The sequence below is a fragment of the Fusarium mangiferae genome, assembly GCF_900044065.1.
Source record: "Fusarium mangiferae strain MRC7560 genome assembly, contig: FMAN_scaffold001, whole genome shotgun sequence".
Lineage (NCBI taxonomy): Eukaryota > Fungi > Ascomycota > Sordariomycetes > Hypocreales > Nectriaceae > Fusarium > Fusarium mangiferae.
In genome coordinates, this window is record NW_024573921.1 from 614,000 (window position 1) to 634,844 (window position 20,845).

At 50.8% G+C, this 20,845-nt stretch overlaps 7 protein-coding genes across 7 annotated transcripts; 3 read left to right on the forward strand and 4 right to left on the reverse strand.

The window, feature by feature from the left end:
* Positions 1-838: 838 nt before the first annotated feature.
* On the forward strand, positions 839-4,474 carry FMAN_00721 (uncharacterized protein; the record flags this gene model as incomplete). Its single annotated transcript, XM_041826697.1, has 4 exons — positions 839-1,216; positions 1,282-1,978; positions 2,034-3,976; positions 4,028-4,474. The coding sequence occupies 4 exons, from the start codon at positions 839-841 to the stop codon at positions 4,472-4,474; spliced, it is 3,465 nt and encodes a 1,154-aa protein (XP_041676052.1).
* Positions 4,475-5,701: 1,227 nt separating this feature from the next.
* FMAN_00722 (uncharacterized protein) lies at positions 5,702-6,890 on the reverse strand (the record flags this gene model as incomplete). Its single annotated transcript, XM_041826708.1, has 2 exons — positions 5,702-6,349; positions 6,411-6,890. 2 exons carry the CDS (start codon positions 6,888-6,890, stop codon positions 5,702-5,704), a joined length of 1,128 nt encoding a protein of 375 aa, XP_041676053.1.
* A 679-nt stretch (positions 6,891-7,569) lies between these two features.
* On the forward strand, positions 7,570-8,925 carry FMAN_00723 (uncharacterized protein; the record flags this gene model as incomplete). Its single annotated transcript, XM_041826719.1, has 1 exon — positions 7,570-8,925. One exon carries the CDS (start codon positions 7,570-7,572, stop codon positions 8,923-8,925), a length of 1,356 nt encoding a protein of 451 aa, XP_041676054.1.
* A 574-nt stretch (positions 8,926-9,499) lies between these two features.
* Positions 9,500-10,486, reverse strand: FMAN_00724 (uncharacterized protein; the record flags this gene model as incomplete). The annotated part of the gene is made up of 2 exons (XM_041826731.1): positions 9,500-9,898; positions 9,953-10,486. The coding sequence occupies 2 exons, from the start codon at positions 10,484-10,486 to the stop codon at positions 9,500-9,502; spliced, it is 933 nt and encodes a 310-aa protein (XP_041676055.1).
* A 639-nt stretch (positions 10,487-11,125) lies between these two features.
* On the forward strand, positions 11,126-12,022 carry FMAN_00725 (putative PRE4-20S proteasome subunit (beta7); the record flags this gene model as incomplete). The annotated part of the gene is made up of 3 exons (XM_041826742.1): positions 11,126-11,155; positions 11,219-11,366; positions 11,415-12,022. 3 exons carry the CDS (start codon positions 11,126-11,128, stop codon positions 12,020-12,022), a joined length of 786 nt encoding a protein of 261 aa, XP_041676056.1.
* Positions 12,023-12,801: 779 nt separating this feature from the next.
* Positions 12,802-15,490, reverse strand: FMAN_00726 (putative GFA1-glucosamine--fructose-6-phosphate transaminase; the record flags this gene model as incomplete). Its single annotated transcript, XM_041826753.1, has 4 exons — positions 12,802-14,593; positions 14,737-14,968; positions 15,165-15,235; positions 15,486-15,490. 4 exons carry the CDS (start codon positions 15,488-15,490, stop codon positions 12,802-12,804), a joined length of 2,100 nt encoding a protein of 699 aa, XP_041676057.1.
* Positions 15,491-19,253: 3,763 nt separating this feature from the next.
* Positions 19,254-20,612, reverse strand: FMAN_00727 (putative RPT4-26S proteasome regulatory subunit; the record flags this gene model as incomplete). Its single annotated transcript, XM_041826764.1, has 4 exons — positions 19,254-19,374; positions 19,441-19,897; positions 19,953-20,339; positions 20,402-20,612. The coding sequence occupies 4 exons, from the start codon at positions 20,610-20,612 to the stop codon at positions 19,254-19,256; spliced, it is 1,176 nt and encodes a 391-aa protein (XP_041676058.1).
* Positions 20,613-20,845: the final 233 nt, after the last annotated feature.

Sequence of the window (20,845 nt, forward strand, 5' to 3'; positions counted from 1 at the left end):
AATGTCCAGGTCGAGTGTCGAGTGCTTCAAGCTAAAAGTATCCGACCTCTAATCCCCTATTGCAGCACACATGCTGGAGGTACCTCTTCTCTATCCGTAAGTGTCTAGGTACCTATCCTTAGGCCCTGGGCTGTCCACCACCATCACCACAACTGCCCTCAGCTCCCCTACCGCCAGGCGCCTCCTGCTGCTACCTCCATACACCGTATCCATACCTCTCTCACTTTACATACCTTACCTTATACTCTCACGACAGGCTTCGACTTTTATCTCCCACGCTCCTTCATCCCACACTGCCGCAGACGCGCTGCGCCGCGCTTGTATCGATCGCATCTTCTTCCATTGTCTCTTTTTTTCCCCTTCTCCGCTTTAGCCTTACTGTCTAGGTACTGTGCAGTGCCTGCTCCAGCCTCACTTAAGGTACAACTACCTAGGCTAGGTCGATCGGGTCTTGGTTGTCTTGTGCCGCACCACACTGCATCGCTTCTTCGCTGCCACCGACTTGCACCTCCTGCCGCCTTTCATCATCCCAGTCCGAACTTGTGTGGGCTTATTGTTTGACTGTCACGCGAACACCAGATAGTGCTCGATCTTTCCTATCCCACGAACGATACAGCATCTCACCGTGTTCAATTAGTCGCCCGACTTTGCCAATTGGTCCTGATCGAGTCAGTGTTTCTGCCGTCGTTGCTTTCCTCTCAGCTGGTGCTGATGCCGACCGCTGCAAACGCCTGTCGACCTTTGCTGGAAATTTGGTCTCGATAGGCCATTCGTGCTTGACTGGTTTGGAGCGAGGAGGGGGAATTGTGTTATAGCGACATCCTGCATTGCTTTCACGATGGCGTCGAGCTACGACGACGCCATGCTCGGCCAGCATGGCCATGGCGAACACTCCCACGATTATCACGCCCAGGACATGCCCCCGCATGCCGATTCAAACTGGCAGAACGGTGGTCAAATATACAGAACTCGCACACCCGACAACGGTAGCTATCGACCGCGGCCACCCGCCTCCGCCCCAGGTACACCGAATCCCCCAGGATGGGCTGAGGACCAGCCGCCCCGCAAAAGTGCTGAGCGGAACAGATCGCGAGGTCGAAGTGGAAGATCCGCCAGCGGCCAGACGAGGACGTGCCAGGCGTGTGGTGAGCCCTTGACGGGTCAGTTTGTGCGAGCTCTTGATGGAACATTCCATCTTGATTGCTTCAAGTGCCAGGTGCGAACCCCCAGGCCGGCCCTGTTCTCCTCGATCACGGCCAGATACTAATCTTTGACTAATAGGATTGCGGGGAGATAGTAGCCTCAAAATTCTTCCCTGCTGAAGACGAAAATGGCCGGGGACAATATCCTCTGTGCGAAACCGATTACTTTCGTCGACTTGGCCTCCTTTGCTACCAGTGCGGGGGAGCGCTCCGCGGCTCCTATATCACGGCCCTAGATCGAAAGTACCACGTCGATCATTTTACTTGCTCATTATGTTCAACAATATTCGGCGCTCAGGATAGCTATTACGAACATGACGGAAACGTCTACTGCCATTATCATTATTCCACACAGTTTGCGCAGCAGTGTAATGGCTGCCAGACAGCCATTCTAAAGCAGTTCGTCGAGATCTTCAGAAATGGACAAAACCAGCACTGGCACCCCGAGTGCTACATGATTCACAAATTCTGGAATGTGCGGTTAGCGCAACCCACGGACGCGCGACCTGCGCTGGAAAGTTCGGACGATGCTGCGGGCAGAGATCTTATCCGCGTGGAGGAAGAGCGCATGGAAGAGAAGGTGTTCCGTATATGGAGCGTACTGTCAACCTTCGAAGAGTCCTCTGCTGCTTGCATTTCTGACATGCTGCTTCATGTTAGCAATGGCTCATATGTTGAGGGTGTCTTTGTTGCAAAGCGCTTTATCTGGCATGTTGAGATCTTGTTCCAGTCAGCAGATCGCTTAGATGAGACCATGGTGGGCTTGAATGAAAAAGGTACAGTCTATCCAACTTTGAATGGGAGATGCACGAGATCTGACTTTCTGATTAGGGATGTCATACGGGCGAGAAGCCAAACTATTATGCAAGAAGATTGTCTCCTTCTTCTCTCTACTTTCCAAGACACAAGACAACGCTACTCACAAACTCGGTGTCACACAAGAGCTGCTGTCCCTCGTCACAGGTCTTGCCCATTATCTCAAACTTCTAATTCGAATCTGCCTTCAAGGTGCCCTCCGTCTCGAGCGCGAAGCTAGCGCATCTACCGGCCTGTACCAGTTCCTAGACGATTTGAGTGACCTTGACGCAGTAAAGAACGATGACGGTCAGCTGTCGGTGACTGCAAGTGGCGGAAAGCTCTCTGCCAACGACTCTGACCACTGCTCTCTTTGCCACAGATCTGTCGAGGATGAGTGTGCCAAGAATGGCGACCTGAGGTGGCACCTGAACTGTGTTAAGTGCACGAGGTGCGGGCGAGAGGTTGGACGATCGTTACAAGAGGCTTGTCTCAACGCATTGGATCGAAAGATATACTGCACCAACTGTGCTGGAGCCAATGCTTTACCACTCGAGCACGTCTCGAAACTACAGCAATATGTTTTTCTACTTCGAGTCGCATTGGCTCGGCTGTTGGATATTCTTAAAGCTAATGGAACCCTCCCGCGATCCAAAGATGACACCGATAATAACGGGTATGGTACAGGCGATGGTCAGGGAAGTGACCCGAGGTCAAGAGGAGGAGACTCACAGTCACGTGGACCCGGTGGCAGCAAACGAGAGTCGTCTTATGAGAACACTCTTAATGATGTACGCAGGCTACGCAGTACGCGACTGGATAGGCACCTGTCGTCTAGTGCTCGACAAGCCCGAAGCTCTCGAGTGATGGACACTGATGGAAAGGGCCCTCGCCCAGGCTCATCTGGTGATGCTGGGCAGGGCCACGGTGCACAAGGCTCGACCGACATCATGTTTGGACAAAATGATGGTATCACTTTGGATGATATCTCGAGGATAGTTGCTGTCGAGCAGTCCCGAGATCTGCAGCAGAAAGCACCACAGCCTTTTCAAGATCGATCGCTAGATGCATCTTCTTCAAACCAGGGTCATCTGCGGACGCAGTCAGCCGAACGAGAGCGCACCGAAACGGTGCAAGAGCGAATTGGGCGAAAGTTTTTCTCTGAACTCTCTGGTCTCGAGTACTTTAACGTCCGCCATCTTGCTGTTCTCACCATGCAGCCCATGATTGAGCAAGAATTCTCACTGGAAGAACTACTGAGCTTCATTGAGTCGCGTAAACAGGCGACCTTCTGGAAGAATATCGGGAAAGCCTTCAAGAATGATAAGAGCAAGAACGTCAAGAAAAAGGGGGTGTTCGGTGTACCTCTCGAGATCATCATAGAAAGGGATGGTGCGGAATCGACAGACGGTGTTGGTCCGGGCACGCTCCGAATCCCAGCTGTCATTGATGACATTGTATCGTCGATGCGTAAGATGGATCTCTCGGTTGAGGGCGTGTTCCGAAAGAATGGCAACATCAAGAAGCAGCAAGGCCTGGTGGACACCATCAACGCCGAGGGTTGTGACGTGGTCAACTTTATGGAACAGCCCGTGGTTCAGCTTGCTGCGCTTCTCAAACGCTACTTGCGCGATCTACCAGATCCGCTGATGACTCACAAGCTATACAGGCTATGGATCAGTGCAGCCAAGATTTCGGACCCTGAGAAGAGAAAGCGGTGCCTGCACTTGACCTGCTGTCTCCTACCAAAGAGCCACCGAGACTGTCTTGAGATTCTGTTCAGTTTCCTGAAGTGGGCTGGAACGTTCCACCAGCTGGATGAAGACCTTGGTTCTAAGATGGATACGAGAAATCTTGCCACCGTCATTGCGCCCAATATTTTAACAAACCCCAACAGGGCACCTGCTTTAGATAGCGAGGCTATGTATGTTATTGATGCCGTGGAAATGATGATCACACATATCGAGGAAATGTGCCAGGTAAGAATCGGCATTCTTTAGGGTTGTGACCATTACGTTGACCTTTTCTAGGTTCCTGATGAGATCCTTGGTCTCATGAACGACCCTTATATCTTTACCAACAGTGGGGACCTCACGACAAAGGATATTCTGAAGCGTTTCCAAGATCGACGGGGACAGATTTCTATTGCTGATGTAAATGAGGTCTACAACCGTCAGGATAACTCCACCCGACCACCAGCTCGGCGAGTAGAAACTGACCCAGCAGTTTGGCAGGGTGAAGCCACTGTTCGCACGATACAAGACCCTTCAATGCCCAACCCCAACAATGGGCATGGAACTCCCCCGGCGCGATTCCGAGGACGAAACGATCTGGGCAATGCTTCGCCTTATGGGGTCAACCAGTTCAACCAGTCGGACAGTCAGCTCGATAGCGCCGAGCACAGCAGGAGGCGAGAATGGCGTAACTCTGGTATGGGACGTCAAGGCAGCGGACTTGGTGTGTCCGGCAACTCATGATACTTGTCTTTTTACAATGATATTCTTGATTACAGCTGGGCCCGGAAACGCCCGGCGTCAAGCTTCGTTTCGTTATTCTACATGCAGTTCAGGAGGTATGATTTGGGAGTAGAGAGTTATTTGCATAGTCGACGGCGTTCCTCTTCGCTTCTTCCACAGGCTTATATATGCTATATCAGAGCATATAACTGTCGAACAAACCGGAAAAAAGCATTTTACCAATCACAAAACCCTTGGCATTCATCGTTTTCTACACCACACGACACGACAAACCTGGTAGTTTTCTTCTTTCTTCTGGGACGCTGAGATGATGATCTCGCTCCTATTACTATTCCCTTCTCGACACTCAACTTCATGCCACGTTCTCCTCAAGCTCCCGCCACCTAAATGGCATGAGAGATACATGTCTGCCAATCCCATCTTCTCTGAGGTTTAGTGTTTGTTCTTTGAGCAGGGGAAGGTGGGGAGGTCTATACCTTTTTTCTTACGAAACAAAAAGGGGCTCAAAGAAAGGGTGTTGTTACGTTTTTTTTATTTTTTATTTTTTACTATCTTCAGTTCTCTTTCTATCTTCTTCTATACCTGAGTTGGATGGAGTAAACCATGTTAGCGGGTTGATTCCCATTGGAGCGTTGAGAGGGGGCAAAGCGAGGCGAGGCGAGGCGAGATCAGGATGAAGGGGGTCATTGACTCCTCGTGCAAAAGAAAAGTGCATGCGTGTGTGCTGGGTCAGATGTGAGGATGCAAACTACCTTAGTATATGTTGGTTTCATTCTGGGATCAGATGGGATCTTGGTCACGCATGTAAGTGACAGCAAGCGAGATAGGAACAATAGATCATGTTCCATTTGGATACTTACGACTGAATGACTGGACCTTGGTCTTACCTGCTTGGATACAACTACAATTATTTTGTTCAAATCATGGGATATGGTGCCGATATTTACAAGAGACTATATTCCAATTGAAGGTTCGGCTACTTGAATCATGTCACACTGGGGTGTCTTGTTGTGCGAGCGAGATTAAAAATGTACTTGAAGCTGAATCTTTGGTAGACTAAACGATATATAATTAAAGATATCACAGATTGAATATTTAGGCCAAAATATACTGTTTGTGGCCGGATATGAGGGTGTTTTTTTTTTTTTTTTTTGCACCACATTCGCGTCTCTCCTTTCCTTTAGATAGGGAACCCCCTCTTATTCGTTTCTCTCATTACTAGTAAGATTACGCCTTGGCAGCGGCAGCGGCAGCAGCCGCCTTGTCCTGCTCGAGGAACCAGTTCACGCCACGATCGATGCCCTCCTTCAGAGACCAGACAGGCTGGTAGCGCAGAGCACGTTTGGCCTTGTTGATGTTGTAGTAGCGGGTCATGCAGCTCATAATGATAGACTTGCGAGTGAGTGTGGGTGTCTTTCCGAGAATGTTGGCGAGAACCTCACTGACATAGCCGATGGCGATGCCGACCTCACGGTTGAGACCCCAATTGCCTTCCGTACCCTTATCATAGCCGGCGGCACGCCAGATAGCACGGGCAAAGTCCCAGAAGTACACAGGTGTGTCGTTTGTGATGAAGAAAGCCTCGCCGTCGACACGCTCGTGGTCAAGGGGGATAGTGGGAGAGGCAGCGGTGGCGAGTAGGAGCTGTGCAGCGAGGAGGTGGGCATGGGCGACGTTGCCGACATAGGTGAAGTCGAAGAGGTTCTCGTTGGCGCCGACTTGGATCGTGTGCTTGCCGCGCTTGTAGGCGTTGAGAATGCCTGCGAGAGTCTGGACGTCGCCTTCGCCAAAGATACCGGCGGGACGGATGGAAGTCGTGAGAAGCTTGCAGCCCTCCTGGCGGTTGGCCTTGAGAACGATCTCCTCTGCTTGTGCCTTGGGGCGATACCTTGTTAGCGAGACAGCCTGGGACGACCTGAATGTGGCGTGAGCAAACCTTGGTCTCTGAATAATACTCAGTCTGCGCCTCCCCACGAATCAAAGGCCACCTCTCGTCAGCGTTGAGCAGATCAGTAACGTTGTCGCTGATGACGCTGGCAGAGCTTGTGTACACAAGAACCTTGACGCCCGTCTTTTGGCAGGCATCGACAACAGCCTGTGTACCGTCGACGTTGACCTTCTTGAACACATCATGACCGATATTGGGGTTGACAGCGACAGGAGAAGCTGTGTGGATGACAACGTCGGGCTTGAGCTCCTCGAATAGAGAGAGAAGCCTCTCGGGGTCGGTGATGTCGCATTCTCGGTACTCGGCCTTGGGATTGCGATTGCGTTCGCATCGTAGGTCGACGCCGATCGTGGCAGTGGTCGTCCATTGCTCAAGGGCCTGGTTGACGATGTGATGGCCTAGAAAGCCATTGCCGCCAATGACGACAACTCTTCCAAGAGGACCTCTAGATTTTGTCTTTTCGGCCATCGTCAGTGGTGTGTATGTGTGTGCGTGTCTGCTCTGCCTGCGTATGTCGTGAGAGTGCGGTAGCAGTAGGAGTCGAGGAGGTGTGAAGGGTAAGCCAGAGCGAGAGTCTCTTGATGATATCCTGGGGTACGGCCACTGTAGGGATAGAGCTAATTTGGTGGTGAGAGCAGGGGTCCCCTTCTGTGTGGCTGACATCTTAGGCTAATGGGAATATGGTGGGGTTTGTAACAACTCCACAACTTTAGATGCCTACTGTAGCAACCAATCAGTGGGCCAGCTCCTTAAATCTTCAGCGGCTTCATCAACTACCTAAGTTACCTCTGTACGTCTACGGCGTGAATCGATATCGTGTGTCACGAGACTTCACTTCTCCCCTCCCTCTCTGTACTCTCTCGCCTTTCCTAATTTCTTGGGAATACCACAACCACTCTTCTTATTTCTTGTTCTCTTTTTGCCCGCCTACAACTTCATTCCATATATGTACATTCACCCTTGTCTCACCTGGCTCGTGCTCTCTTTTACTTGATATTTTGGACCGCTTTGGATATAAACAACATCCAATATCGACCTTGGGGCACCTTTTTTTTCCCCCTTCTCTTCAGCACGGTTACTCCTCTTCTCTTGGGAAACAGTGTTTTTGGGCGAGAAGCAGTCGATATGCTTTACTGGCATTCAAACTATGGCAAGGAACAGCTCGGACGGGGTAGAGATTCTTGTCCACATCACAGCACCAAGTCGGTCAACCGATGATGTTTCATATCGGCAACTTGCCCAAGCTTATCTAGCCTTTAAGCCTCACAGGCGCACACAACTGCCCGTGATAGAGTCGCAAACAGTTGAGGAAGATCAGCGTGTGCCAGAAAGATATCAAGGGTTGCCATCGCCAAGTCAGACCAGGGTAACAACTTCGTTTGGACGATCATTCGAGATCACATCCCAAGATCTAAGTTTCGAAGGCGCTATAGATAATCGATCGTCACCATGTCTACCGCGTGAGGCATTGGCTCCGAGTGCCATCCCCTCATCAGACCATACTGGTTCCGGGTCAATCAACTCGTGGTGTGCACCTGCGAGTCAAATCAGTGACTCGTATCCCATGCCAGATGCTGCGCTCTTGGACGTTTCACCGTCACGTATACTACAGAGCTACGTCCGAAGAACTCGGTCATCGCTGGAACCATACTCGTCACCGACTGCGCTTAGGAAGCGTCCTCCGGTACCAGAGTTTGGACACAGTGTCGAAATCCCCTCTTCCCTACCACCTCACAGTCAAGAAGAAACTTGGCCTCTCGAGGCTCCTGAGATAACAAATATCGTACCTACGACGCCACAAGCAGACAAAGCAGCAGAAGTTCCCATACCCTCGGCGAATACAGAGGTGATAGCCTTCGATCATTTAGCCCCAGATATCACTCATATTTCTGGCAGCGTGGTTAGCAGCCACTCGCCAGCTCTATCGCCTCGTGCAGGGTCGGAACCCCCACTATCAAAACGGTCCAAGATCGGGCACTTGGAGCATGGTGATCTAGTCAGAAGCTCTAGCGATACAGGGCCAGCTCTGTCAGCAAGAAACTCGCAGGGAGAACAAGTCAGCAGTAGCTTGGAAATCCGGCCACCATCGCCACCCGTGGGAGTTGACGACATTGATCCTGCAGATTTGATATCTGAGAAGCTCGCGAAACTCGCCCGCGATCTGTCGTCGAGATATCGTCCGACGATAAAACGCGATATCGAAGCCTTCGAACGAGGATACTGGCTTATCAACTGCAGTGGCTGGGACCCAGATGTCCGGTTTGACACTTGGGTTTTCCTCGCTAATTATCTCAAGAGTGGTTTGGCGGGTTGGGGAACCTGGTGCCGTAGAGACAGAACCCACGACTGGATACGCTTATATTGCTGGGGCCACGTCGCGAAACATACTTACTTGCTCTTGTACCTTGCAAGTGCAAGACAGGTCAAGACAAGCGGCGCGAAGTGGTATGGAGCAGATGGTGAAGTTGCTCTGGAAATCCTGCCTTATGAGAAGCAGGGATAAGTCGGATGTGCTTGCACCATATTTCAGTTTGGATATTAAACGCGACTTGGCGTCCTGGGATGACCAGAATCTTCGTATCATAAGCGAGGCGTTTGTCGGTTCTTTCTTCTTCTTCTTCTTCTTCTTCTTCTTCTTCTTCTTCTTCTTCTTTGGTCCAGATAACGGTTGTCATCAATCATCGCAACTAGATAGAGCTGCAAAGCTTGGTCCCTCGACATTATAAGGCGGCATAGATAGACAAAACGCGGGTTACACGAGCCTTTGATTATCAGCTATTCCCAAGTGACTGCCAGCTCAGCTGAGTCTGGGTTATGCCATGTCTTAACCAGGGCCGTCGTACTCTACACGATCCAGTACAAACACAAACAAGAACAAAAGTAGACAAAAGCCAGACCAGACAAAGTCCCCGTTACCATTCCCTTGAACCCCAGCCCTTTATGATCAATACCATACCATAAATAGATCATAAACACATTGAATTCCTATACTTGCACAACAGCGATCGCTCACGAAACAGTCCTTTGTGCATGGAATTTCTCTCTAATCTAAGTGGCAGCCCCTCATATTCGGTTCCCTAGGCAAGTCCAGTTTCCTGGATGACCTTTGCGCGCGCATCAAGCTTCTCAATCTCGGCCTTGTACTTGACAGATTCGTCAGCGGCGCGCTGCTCATATAGGGCCTTCTCAGTAGGGTTCACGTCCTTCCAGGACTCGCTGATTTCTTTGAACTTGGTCTGGCTAGTCTCGGCATGGCTTTTGTTCCAGTTGTCGACAAGGTAAAGGGAATAAGAGCCTGAAGGGCGCAGGGGCAGACGCTCATCTGAGATTGGCTTGTAAGGCTTGCCAGTTAGGAAAGAGAGGCGGCGGCGGGCTTTGTTAGCCACGTAAATGCGCGCCGGCTCGTGAGTCTCAACCCAAGCTTTATAAGTCGCTAGGTTCTTCTGGCGGTTGGCAACGGCTCTGCGATGGAAGTCCTAAACTTCGTGTTAGCTCATTCAGTAAAGGGAGGGGGAAAGGGCGTGACGCACTTCATGCTCGGATTCGGTCAGTTGACGGAACTTCTCGGACAGCTCAGTCATCTGCTGGGTGATTCCACCAGTTCCTGAGAGGTTTCCTTTGTTCTCGGACGCAAAAAGTACCCAAGTGTTGGCCGGAAGCAGAGCCAGCTTGTCTTTGAGCGCCCATTTCTTAAGCTCCCGGATTTCGAGCTTCTTGACCTTCTCCGGATCAACCTCCTTCTTGACCTTCTTAGGCTTTGGCTCAGCAGCCTTAGGTTTGGGCTTCGCCTTGGTCTGGGACTTGGCCTTGCTATCAGTCGCCTTAGACTTGGATTTGGTGGTGAGGGTAGCCTTCTTCGTGGTAGTGGTCGTCGTCTTCTTGGCGGCCTTCTTATCGCCGGAGGCAGGAGAGGGGGACCATGCTGAGACGGTGAAACTTCGAATGGGGAGTGTAGTCTTTATGGCCGACTGGCGGCAGAGCAATTGAGCGGCAGAGGGAGCGGAAGCAGAAAGGCGGGCTGTCTGAACGCGACATACGGCGGCCCGGCCCACGGAAGTGAGCATTTTGGTATTTGTTACGGTTGAGTGGAAGAGAATTGATCTGAGCGAAGTGATTCACAATGGCGGCGGCGATTGACTGCAAGGCTGAGTTTGTGTACGGTGAGGAATTGGTCTAGTCGAGATGAGGCTGATGGTGTTGACCCAAGGTAGACAGCGCCTACCTCATGTTTTGCGCTTTGCGGGCGGGCAGTTTCTAATTCCAGTGCCGGCCATGGTAGGTGGGCAGGTGGGCAGGTGCGAGAGTGGGCTCAACTTCATGCAAGAGCTTCCTTGGTAGTGGTACGTTTCAACCGCATGCGTTATAGCTAGTACGCTAAGTACTCTCTACTTCACAAGCTACAGCTCCTGCAGCTTGCCGGTCCTACCAATCACCACCCCAAGAGTTGGCTTATGTAACGCCCCTCCACATTCACCTCATCTGCTGGTCGCAGGCTGCCGTTGGACGCGACAGTGAGTGAGGTCAAGTCAAGCAAGGCTGGACTAATGAACATTACCTAGCTCTTTCAACTCCATCACTTACTCATCAACACTGAAGGCGACGAAATCTGTACTCTGCAAATACCGAAGGTCTTATATCCTCACACCAGAGTAACGAACACCTGCGACATTTCTCACTTCCCAATTCATTCGACTGCATAGACCATGGATCACCGTCCGCAAGCTTGGGGTCGTGTATGTGCTTCCATATACTACAACTTGAAGCATGGCCAATTACAATAAACTGACCTCCATTAGCCTAGAGACGATGTTTACGGTGCCTACGATGCCTCTTTCATGGCCGATAATGGTCCCAAGCAAAACACCCAACAGCCCATTGTCACTGGTACCTCCGTCATCGCCGTCAAGTTCAAGGACGGAGTTGTCATGGCTGCTGATAACCTAGGTCGGTTGTATCAGCGCCGATACCTGAATAGAAGCTAATCCCTCCCAGCATCATACGGCTCTCTGGCCCGATTCACCGATGTCAAGCGACTTCGCTCCTTCGCCGAGTCCTCGGTCGTTGGCTTCAGCGGCGACATTTCCGATATGCAGTATCTCGACCGCCATCTCATCGACCTTTCCCTCGACGAGGCCTACACATCCCCCGACGCTCCCCGCCTCAACGCCGCAAACCTCCACCGCTACCTCGCTAAGCTGCTTTACCGCCGACGCTCCAAGTTCGACCCCTTGTGGAACCATCTCCTTGTTGCTGGCCTCGACGACGATGACAAGCCATTCCTTGCCGCTGCCGACTTACTCGGCAGTACCTACAGTGCCCCAAGTCTGGCTACGGGCTTCGGTTCCATGCTAGCCCAGCCTATCATGCGTCGTCATGTTCCCGACGAGGAGGCCGCTCAGAACTTGGAGAAGGAGGAGGCTATCAAGATCATCAAGGAATGCATGAAGGTTCTATACTACCGCGACGCTCGCAGTTTGGACTCTTACTCGATGGCTGTAGTCACAAAGGAAGGAGTGGAGCTTACCGATGGTCTGCAGCTCGAGGCTCAGAGCTGGGCCTTTGCCGAGAGAATTCGCGGATATGGTACTCAAACTGTCTAAATCCCGTGGCAAGTGCTGAAATGGGAGGACCGAGTGAAGGAAGCCAGTCACATTTTTAATCAACTAGTGAGGTTGCACAAGATAAAAGCCAAGACGGCTTGGTTGCTGCTACTTTAGAAGAGATTCAGCTGGAACAATCATGATGATGATGATACTTGGCCATATGCAGTGAACTTCCATGAGCCACCGATGAAATTCCTTCCTCTCCCTCTCATCCAATAGCCTACGAACAGCTCAAGACAGGAGAAATGATAAGAGTTGTAAGAACGCATCACGTCTCATCATTCGAGAGTATGTTTCAATATCTGTACTTTGCATTTCTGAAATTGGAACCTCGAGTTATGCAGCAAACGATGGTTCAGTTCGTTGCATGGTCAAATGCAGAGCAGCAGCATTCATGATTCCTGTATGTCAAATTTATGTTCAATTTGCAAGACTTGCTATTCGTGATTACGTTGCCTAGAACTAATGTATCGTAAATAAGCCAACGTGCCTATTCAGCCTCTTCTCGAGGGTTACCATCTAATACTGACCACGACCAGCCTGGTCCCTGGCCTCCCATTTATTCATTTATTTTTGCCAAACACTTAGTTCCATACTATCCAGGTAGACAAAACACAAAATGCTTGACTAACATGTTCATTTGCAAGCCTATTGGTGCAGTCCAAAACCCAACTCCAAATTTCATCATAAGCCTCTTGCCGGTAGCAAAGAGGAACCCAAGCAGCCGCCAAAACTCATACTGTACATCGACCATCAGTCAAAACACAGTAACGAGCTTACTCGACAGTGACCGATTTGGCCAGGTTACGAGGGAAATCAACGTTGAGACCCTCAAGAACGGCAAGCCAGTAGGCAATGAGCTGGAGAGGGATAACGTTGAGGAGACCTTGGAGAACGTCGACCGTCTTGGGGATCTCGATCTTCTCGGCTTCAGAAGACTTGAACTCCTCATCAGAGGGGTTGCAGATAACGATGGGCTTACCACCGCGAGCAATAACCTGCTGATAGGCGTTGAGTGACTTCTTGAACAGATCATCACGGGTGAGGATCATGATAATGGGGAGGTTCTCGTCAACCAGAGCCAGGACACCGTGCTTCAGCTCACCGGACATGACGGCTTCACAGTGAAGGTAGGAGATTTCCTTAATCTTGAGGGCACCCTCAAGAGCAGTGGAGAACTGGCTGCCACGACCGAGGAGGAGGAGAGACTTCTGGTTCTTGAAGTTCTCGCAAAGCTTCTTGATGGAGGAGTCAAGCTCGAGGATGGACTTGATCTGGGCAGAGACGTTGGAGAGACCCTCCATGATCTCCTCGCGGCGAGCCTTCTTGGAAGCACGGTCCTCGCTCAGGGACAGACCAAACATGACCATGGCGATGAACTGAGAGGTGTAGGCCTTGGTAGAGGCGACACCAATCTCGGGACCGGCGTTAATGTGGACACCACAGTGGGTGAGGAGAGAGATTGAGGAGCCGACAACGTTAACAATACCGACAGTCAGGGCACCACGCTCCAAGCAGTAGCGGAGAGCCATGAGGGAGTCGGCAGTCTCACCAGACTGAGAGACGAAGACGCAGGTGTCGTCACGGAAGACAGGGGCCTGTCGGTCGAGGAAATCGGAAGCCAGCTCAACGGCGATCGGGATCTCAGCAAGCTCCTCAAAGACACCACGAACAGCCATGCAAGAGTGGTAAGAAGTACCGCAGGCAATGAAGATGATGCGGCGGCATCGGCGAATGGTAGAGATGTAAGAGCGGAGACCGCCAAGGGTGACGGTCTTGTTGGCAATGTCGAGACGACCACGCATGGTGTTGACGACCGACTCGGGCTGCTCGAAAATCTCCTTTTGCATGAAGTGGTCGAATTTGCCCTTCATGATCTCCTGGAGCTCGAGCTCAAGGGTCTGGATGGTTCGGACGTTGGAGCTGCCATCAGCCTTCTTGAGGCGGTGGATGTTGAGGGAGCCCTCGTGGATGTGGGCAATGTCGTCGTCCTCGAGGTACATGACCTTCTTGGTGTGCTCGACAATGGCCGAAGGGTCAGAGGAGAGGAAGAACTCAGTGGGCATGGGCATGCCATCATCAGTCATGAAGGCACGAGACTGAGATCGGTGGAGAAGAGACTTGTCGGCGGCACCGAGAAGGCCAGCGTCAGGAGACAGAAGGTCGTTCTTCTTGATGGCAACATTCTGGGAAGCAGCCTCGGCGGGGAGGGCAGCGTTCTCATCAGAATATTCAACATCGACAAAGTCGACCTTCATGCGACGCTCGGTCTTGACACCGATGACGAGAGGAGAACCCTTTCGGGCGGCGATGACTTCATGGGGGTAGTGGACGGACTTGATGAGAAGGCCATAAGCGCCCTCGAGCTCCTGGATCACGGCCTTGGCAAGGTCGGTGAAGCCAATGGAGGGGTGCTGGTCGTGGATGTACTTGGTGAGCTTTGCAATGCACTCAGTGTCGGTCTCGGTCTCGAACTTGAAGCCCTTTGCCTGGAGAAGAGTCTTCAACTCCTTGTAGTTGGTGATGATACCATTGTGGACAACGGTGAACTCCCAGTTGACGTCAGATCTGCATTCAGGGGTTTGTAGTTAGCACACCGTGTTCAAAATCACTCTCCCGATTCAGGTCTGATCTTCGCATCCTCAAAATGGAACAGCAAAGATCGAGAGTCAAGCTATCGGATTAGGAATTTCGGATTTTCTCAAACGTACCGGTGGGGATGGCAGTTGGTGGTGGAAGGAGGACCGTGAGTAGCCCATCGGGTGTGGGCAATACCGGCATGTGAATCAAAGATCTTCTCGAGGTCGAGGTCGGACTCGTCAATGAGCTTTCGGAGCTTGGCGACCTTGCCAACCTCCTTGAAAGCGAGAACCTCCTTCTTCTTGTCGCCGTCGATGGCTAGACCAGCAGAGTCATATCCACGGTACTCGAGACGGGACAGACCTGTTTTGCAAAAGGCTGTGTCAGCAACACGAATCTAGGCGCTGATCCCACGTCTCACCAGTGCATGGCGGGGCGGGGCATGGCTGATGAAAGGGGTGGTGAGGGGCAGCTGAGGAGGGGGAAACCATGGGCACAGTCCATGATTATGCTTGTGCTCGTGCTTGTCAACATGAGCATGGGATAAGCAATTACTGACCGTTGACAAGAGTGTCGAGGATGAACTTGCGGTCCTTCTCCACCAGGTAGTTGATGTATCCGAAAATACCACTGATCGTAATGGTTAGCTATTGTTATTTTGTTCCACCAATTGAGCCGCCGGACTCCTTCTTTCTTTGGGGGGCCCAGCGTTTCTCTGCCGTCCATCGCCTTGAACCATAAACATCCATCCCATCTTAGCCTGCGTCAGTCGCAAGCAAAGAGTCGGTGGAAGCTCGGTGGCTGGCGGGGCAGGCGAAAAGGCTGGGCGGTAACAAAGGCGGTGACGGCGACGAGGGAGAGGAAGAGGAAGCTTCCTTACCACATGTTGACTGAGCTCTTTGCGATTGAAAAACGTGGACAATGGGTTCGTTAAGAGACGGTCGGTGAGAGTAGAGCAGAGCCGATAGCGAGCGGATATGTGTGGGGGAGAATGAGAGAGAGGAAACAGGCGGCAGAGTTTTGATGACGGGGTATCAAGAAGCAATAAGGTGTAGATGAGGGAGGAGAAAGAGGAGAGAAGAGCAGAACAAGAAAGGTGAGGAGGGAGGAGGAGATGGTTGTATATGTAGTCGTTTGAGCTCCAAGTCAACTTAAGGTAACTTGCCTTACAACATTGGGTGAAGGCGAAAGGACAAAGGCGGGCAGAGCGGTCTCCGTAGAAGATGGTCCCAGCTTCTCATGGTGTGGAGTCTCTGGCCCGCACCCTCAGTGAGGTGAGCATGGAGGCTAGGTAAGGTACCTAAGCTCTCCCTAGGTACTAGGTAATGCTTAGTCTAGGTGGTAGGTAGGTACACTCCGGTATGGTTATCACTCAAAAGTGACATGCAACTCAGCAAGGTCGGGGCTCTCTCACACTCGCTTTTGCTCTGCATGCATGCAGGCAGCTTGCGGTCTTGGTGGGCAGAGTGGGCAGAGTGGGGTTGAGGATGACAGTAGCGGGGGTATTTTCGACAGGGCCCAGACAGGGGGTGAGAGATTCCCATGTTTTTGGTTTGGTTTTGGTCTGGTCTGGTCTGGTCCGGCTTGTAGGTATTATTTTTATCTGCTCGCTGGTCTATTTACAGAGGTTGGGGAACGAACGAACTGGCGGGAAGTGGGCAAGACAAGGGGGCGGCAATATGTAGAGGAATATCATGAGAATGCATACAGAGCACACCTCATACATAGGTATCGATAACAACCGCCTCCTCCATAGGAACTGACCCTGAACTGTGAGGGGCGGTTCGCAGTTTGAGATGGTTCAGGGATACACCACCATCATGCGTTTTGAGTTGGCCAAAGGTAAGTGCCTACTTTACCTTGGTCCAAGGTACAGTTGAGGACTGGCCATCATCATACAGCTGAACCAACAGATGACCAATGGAGCCCTGTTACACAGCATCTTTTATCGTGGACGTGGCAGTAGCTCGCGGCTGTTGAGACGTTAGCTGGAACAGAATGGAAGCCGTTGTCAGCCGTGGCTAATGGTTGCATAAGGGTCCAAGAGCAAAAACCACACCAAGGCTTCATAGTCTGGTCCGCCTCTGGTTTGCTTTCCAATGCCTTTCGCTCATACTCGTAATAATCTATAGTAACGACCTAAGGTATGTACCCTGCATATCTAAGAATATCGATCACTATTTGCCTCTCTGAATCTAGTCCGCGCTTTAATAATTCCATGGCCTGGAAGGCGGCGGTGCCTGAACACCCTGGTGCAACTCCAGGTCTGTCACAGTTCAAGTTAGATCGTGAAGCTTAGGTGCCGTTTACCTCTCTCTACCTTTCGTCATGGCAACGCATCTCGCCGAGCCGCATGTACAGGTGGATGTACCCAAGATGTATGGAACTAACAATGATCTCACAATTCCATTATGGTGACCTCTCACAGGCAAGTTCCTGATCTACAAAGCTAATCTGATTATGAACTTTGTATTTTGCACCTGGTGCGGGAAGTTACTAGTAGAATTCTCTTCTTTCACCGCACTCTTCTCACGTCGAACCACGATCTTTTCTGATGTTACCATCTGTATGCATTGAGTTGGTTGTTTGTCACTTATCATATCTGCAGTACCCACCACAAACATCGTCATCCACCACTCCTCCGCCTCCACCCTCACCTACTAGACCTACAGCACACCTAAAACCAGCCTCACGGGGTTCCCGACTAGCCCGAGCCTTGTCAACACCAACAGAAGAGCGGAAACTTGCAGCTCGTTGCAACTCGTTCTGCATTCTGCCACTTAGAGGCCAGAAAGAGAAATGGAAGCGTTATCGTGAAGCGAGAGATCTGCGCCTCCATACGAGAAATGTCTCCCCCACTTGCGCCTTTGTTCGTTCGTATTGACTCCCGGCCTACCTAGGTAGCCTAGCAAAGGTCTCAGGGAGTCACTCACTCAGTGTTAATAAGCCGCGGAAACTACCAGTCGGCATTGGTAGATCCCCTGCATCTCTTCCTGTGGAGGTGTGCATACATATGCAGATATGCAATGCGTGCCCCTGAATTCGCCCGTTGTTTTCTTCTTCCTCAATCAATCCTGAAGCTTGTGCTGCTTCCCACAGTGACAACTCTGAAACAGATGGCGTCTATGCAGTTGAAGATCAACAGATAGATAATATCACTACAACAACAAGTACATAGCTGATACTGACTTTCTTTGGGGGGTTCTGTAGCCATGGGTACCTGGGCAGTGATGCATTGATAGCCTTACCTAGCATCAGATGGATCGTCCCTAGGTCGTGGGTCTCTCATCCAATACCTTGTGTTTGCTTGTGCCTGTGTCGATTCGAAGTTGAATCAGTTCGCTTCAGCTTCACTGATTAAGATTTCACAGCCTCAATCGCCCCAACCAGAAAAAAAATCAACCTCACTAAGAATAGCAACCCGTTCCAACTAGCGCCAATTCCGTTCCGCTCGGCGTTGTTTCCCATCTCAAGTGCAAGCGCGCTTCTTGGCTTGTTTTTCTTCTTCTCGATGTATTCTAGCCCATGTTTTTCTCCGTAGCATTCATTCCTATCAATCTTGTTTTCGGTTTTTGTTTCTCTTGATTCGCTTTCCGCCGTCGGTTGAGTTGCCGATCAACTAGTTCCAGACCTTAACCAACATGCGATGCTATTGTTAGCATCCATCTCGTTATAGTTATACCTACGTCATCGTCTCCCAAAACTGAGACCTCCATGTTAGCCTTGCCGTTATCCTCAGACTTGGGTTCCTGTAGAGATTACGGATACGCTCGTTCTCCTTCAAGGGTGAGCTGTAGAAACAGACCATCCAGCTCTCTGACATCAGCCACGTTGGCCTAACAGCGTCCCCGCTGAGCAGGGCAAGTTCCCACTGTCATCATTAAAGGATGGTGCTTGACGTGAACCCTGGTCAGAGTCCTGTTGCTGTGGCTGTTTGTTTATGTGAGAAGGAATCTATTTACACCAATTATTTATCTGTCCTTTCTTCAGCACTAACAACCCACGGGAAAAGAGTGTTGAAAACTACAAATCTTGAACACAATCTAGAGGACACCGTCAGGAAAAAAAAAGTCGGCTTTTGTAGAACCAAGAACGCCAAGCTGAAAATGCCCCTCAGCCCTAAGCTTAAAGATGCCATAAGCTCCCTTATCCTCCTCGGTTCAGCCGTTCATCTTGACTACTAATGGTATAACAGACTTCATCTTGCATAATTTCATAATCTTACTCCCTCCCGAGCTTACTTGAGCCAACCGACAGTCTCACTCTGAAGAATCAGCCTTGCGAATCAAGGTGGTGGTTTCATGGTATCTGTAGCCTCTCACCAATTGTATCAACGCCTTGCGGCACAACTCATGGCAAAGGATCTGGCTGCTTACGTTGCAGGCATTGGCATACGAATCTCACGCTGGTCAAACATGCATTTGTGATAGTCGCAAGGGAACTCTCCTGCTTTTCCAGGACGCCATGTACATTCCTGTTTGTAGGGCTGAGCTAATCTATCGCGGTTTACCCTGACTCTATTGTACAGTCTTACACGGATTACCTAGCAACGCTGGGTCCATCAGCTTCCATCATCCTTAGGTTTCCATGCACCTTTCCGCTGTTATATCTATCCATCTTGTTCTGGAATGACACACCCTCCCGCCGCTTACAGCTTCTGGTACTCAAGCTTACCCTCCAACTTCTTGGATTCCGCGACCTTGCGAACAGCCTTGTTGAAATCGTCCTGATTGATTGAGTCTCGGTAGTCCTTGATAGCAAATAGACCGCTGTATGCATGTCAGATTCATTAAGCTCAACTTCTTTTCCTTTACTGTGCGGGGATGAAAACTTACGCTTCAGTCACCACGTTTCGCAAATCAGCACCATTGAGCCCGTCACTCATCTTCACCACACTTTCGAAATCAAGGTCTCCATCGATTACCACGCTCTGTGAGTGAATCTTAAGAATCTCGAGGCGTCCGACCTCGTTGGGCAGAGGAATCTCAATCTTTCGGTCCAGTCGACCAGCACGAAGAAGCGCAGGGTCCAATGTGTCAGGTCGGTTGGTTGCCATGATGATCTTGGTCTTGCCCAGATAGTCGAAACCATCCAGCTGGTTGAGCAACTCCATGAGTGTTCGTTGAATTTCACGATCAGCACTGGTGCCCTCAGAGAAACGTCGGCCACCAATGGCATCGATCTCGTCCATGAAAATGATGCAAGGCTCATGCTCCTTGGCATAGCCAAACATCTCGCGGATCAGTCTTGCAGATTCTCCAATGTATTTATCGACAATAGCGGAAGAAACAACTGGTTTATTGTCAGTGATACCGTTCGTGGAATAATATCAGCGCGTGACTCATACCCTTCAAGAAGTTGGTCTCTAGACTGCTGGCAACTGCTCGTGCCAGTAGAGTTTTTCCAGTTCCGGGAGGGCCATACAACAGGACACCCTTAGGAGGTTTGATGCCTACTCGGAGGAATAGTTCTGGATTCTTGAGGGGGAGCTCAATGACTTCTCTAAGCTCTCGAATCTGATCGTTCAATCCACCGATACCAGCAAAGCTGACTTGCCCTGGGTCCTCCAGAGACATGTTGTACACCAAGGGGTCGACTTCGCGAGGGAGCATTCGCATGATGGTGAGTGTCGTCATGTCGAGAGCAACACGGGTACCTTGCTTGAGCTTGAGCTTGTCGACCTTTGATCTGCATCCGACAACATATCGTGGCCCCGAAGAGGCCTTGACGATAACTGCGAGTATAACCGTTAGTATCCGATCATCTTGTACGAGTCCATATGTTGTTCGCCCTCACATCGTTCGTCATCAAGCTGTTTCAGTACCTCCCCGATGATCTGTCCCACACTCTGTAGCGCCTTGATGTTGTCCTCGGTCTTGTCAAACTCTCGCTGCATGTCCTTGATCTCTAAGCGCAGATTCTTGAGCTTTGCCTCCCATTCTCGCGACTCCATGAGTTTCGTGCGGTAGGAGTTCAGGGCAGCCTGGCGCTCGTCTTCGGCAGACATTGTGAATCACTTTATTCCGATTCTATTTTCGTGAGTTTGTATACTGTTGATGTTTCTTTATTTCTTGACAATTCGTTGGTCTTGGGCGTTGTCTGTCGGGTATCGAAAGCTCGGTTTATGTTGACGGAGAGGTGTTTGGATTGGATGGTGATGGTGGTTGCTCATGGGAGATAGAGAGCTTACCTCACCAGCTGGAGCCTTCCACTAGCGGGCTCGAGTTGCACCGGCAGAAT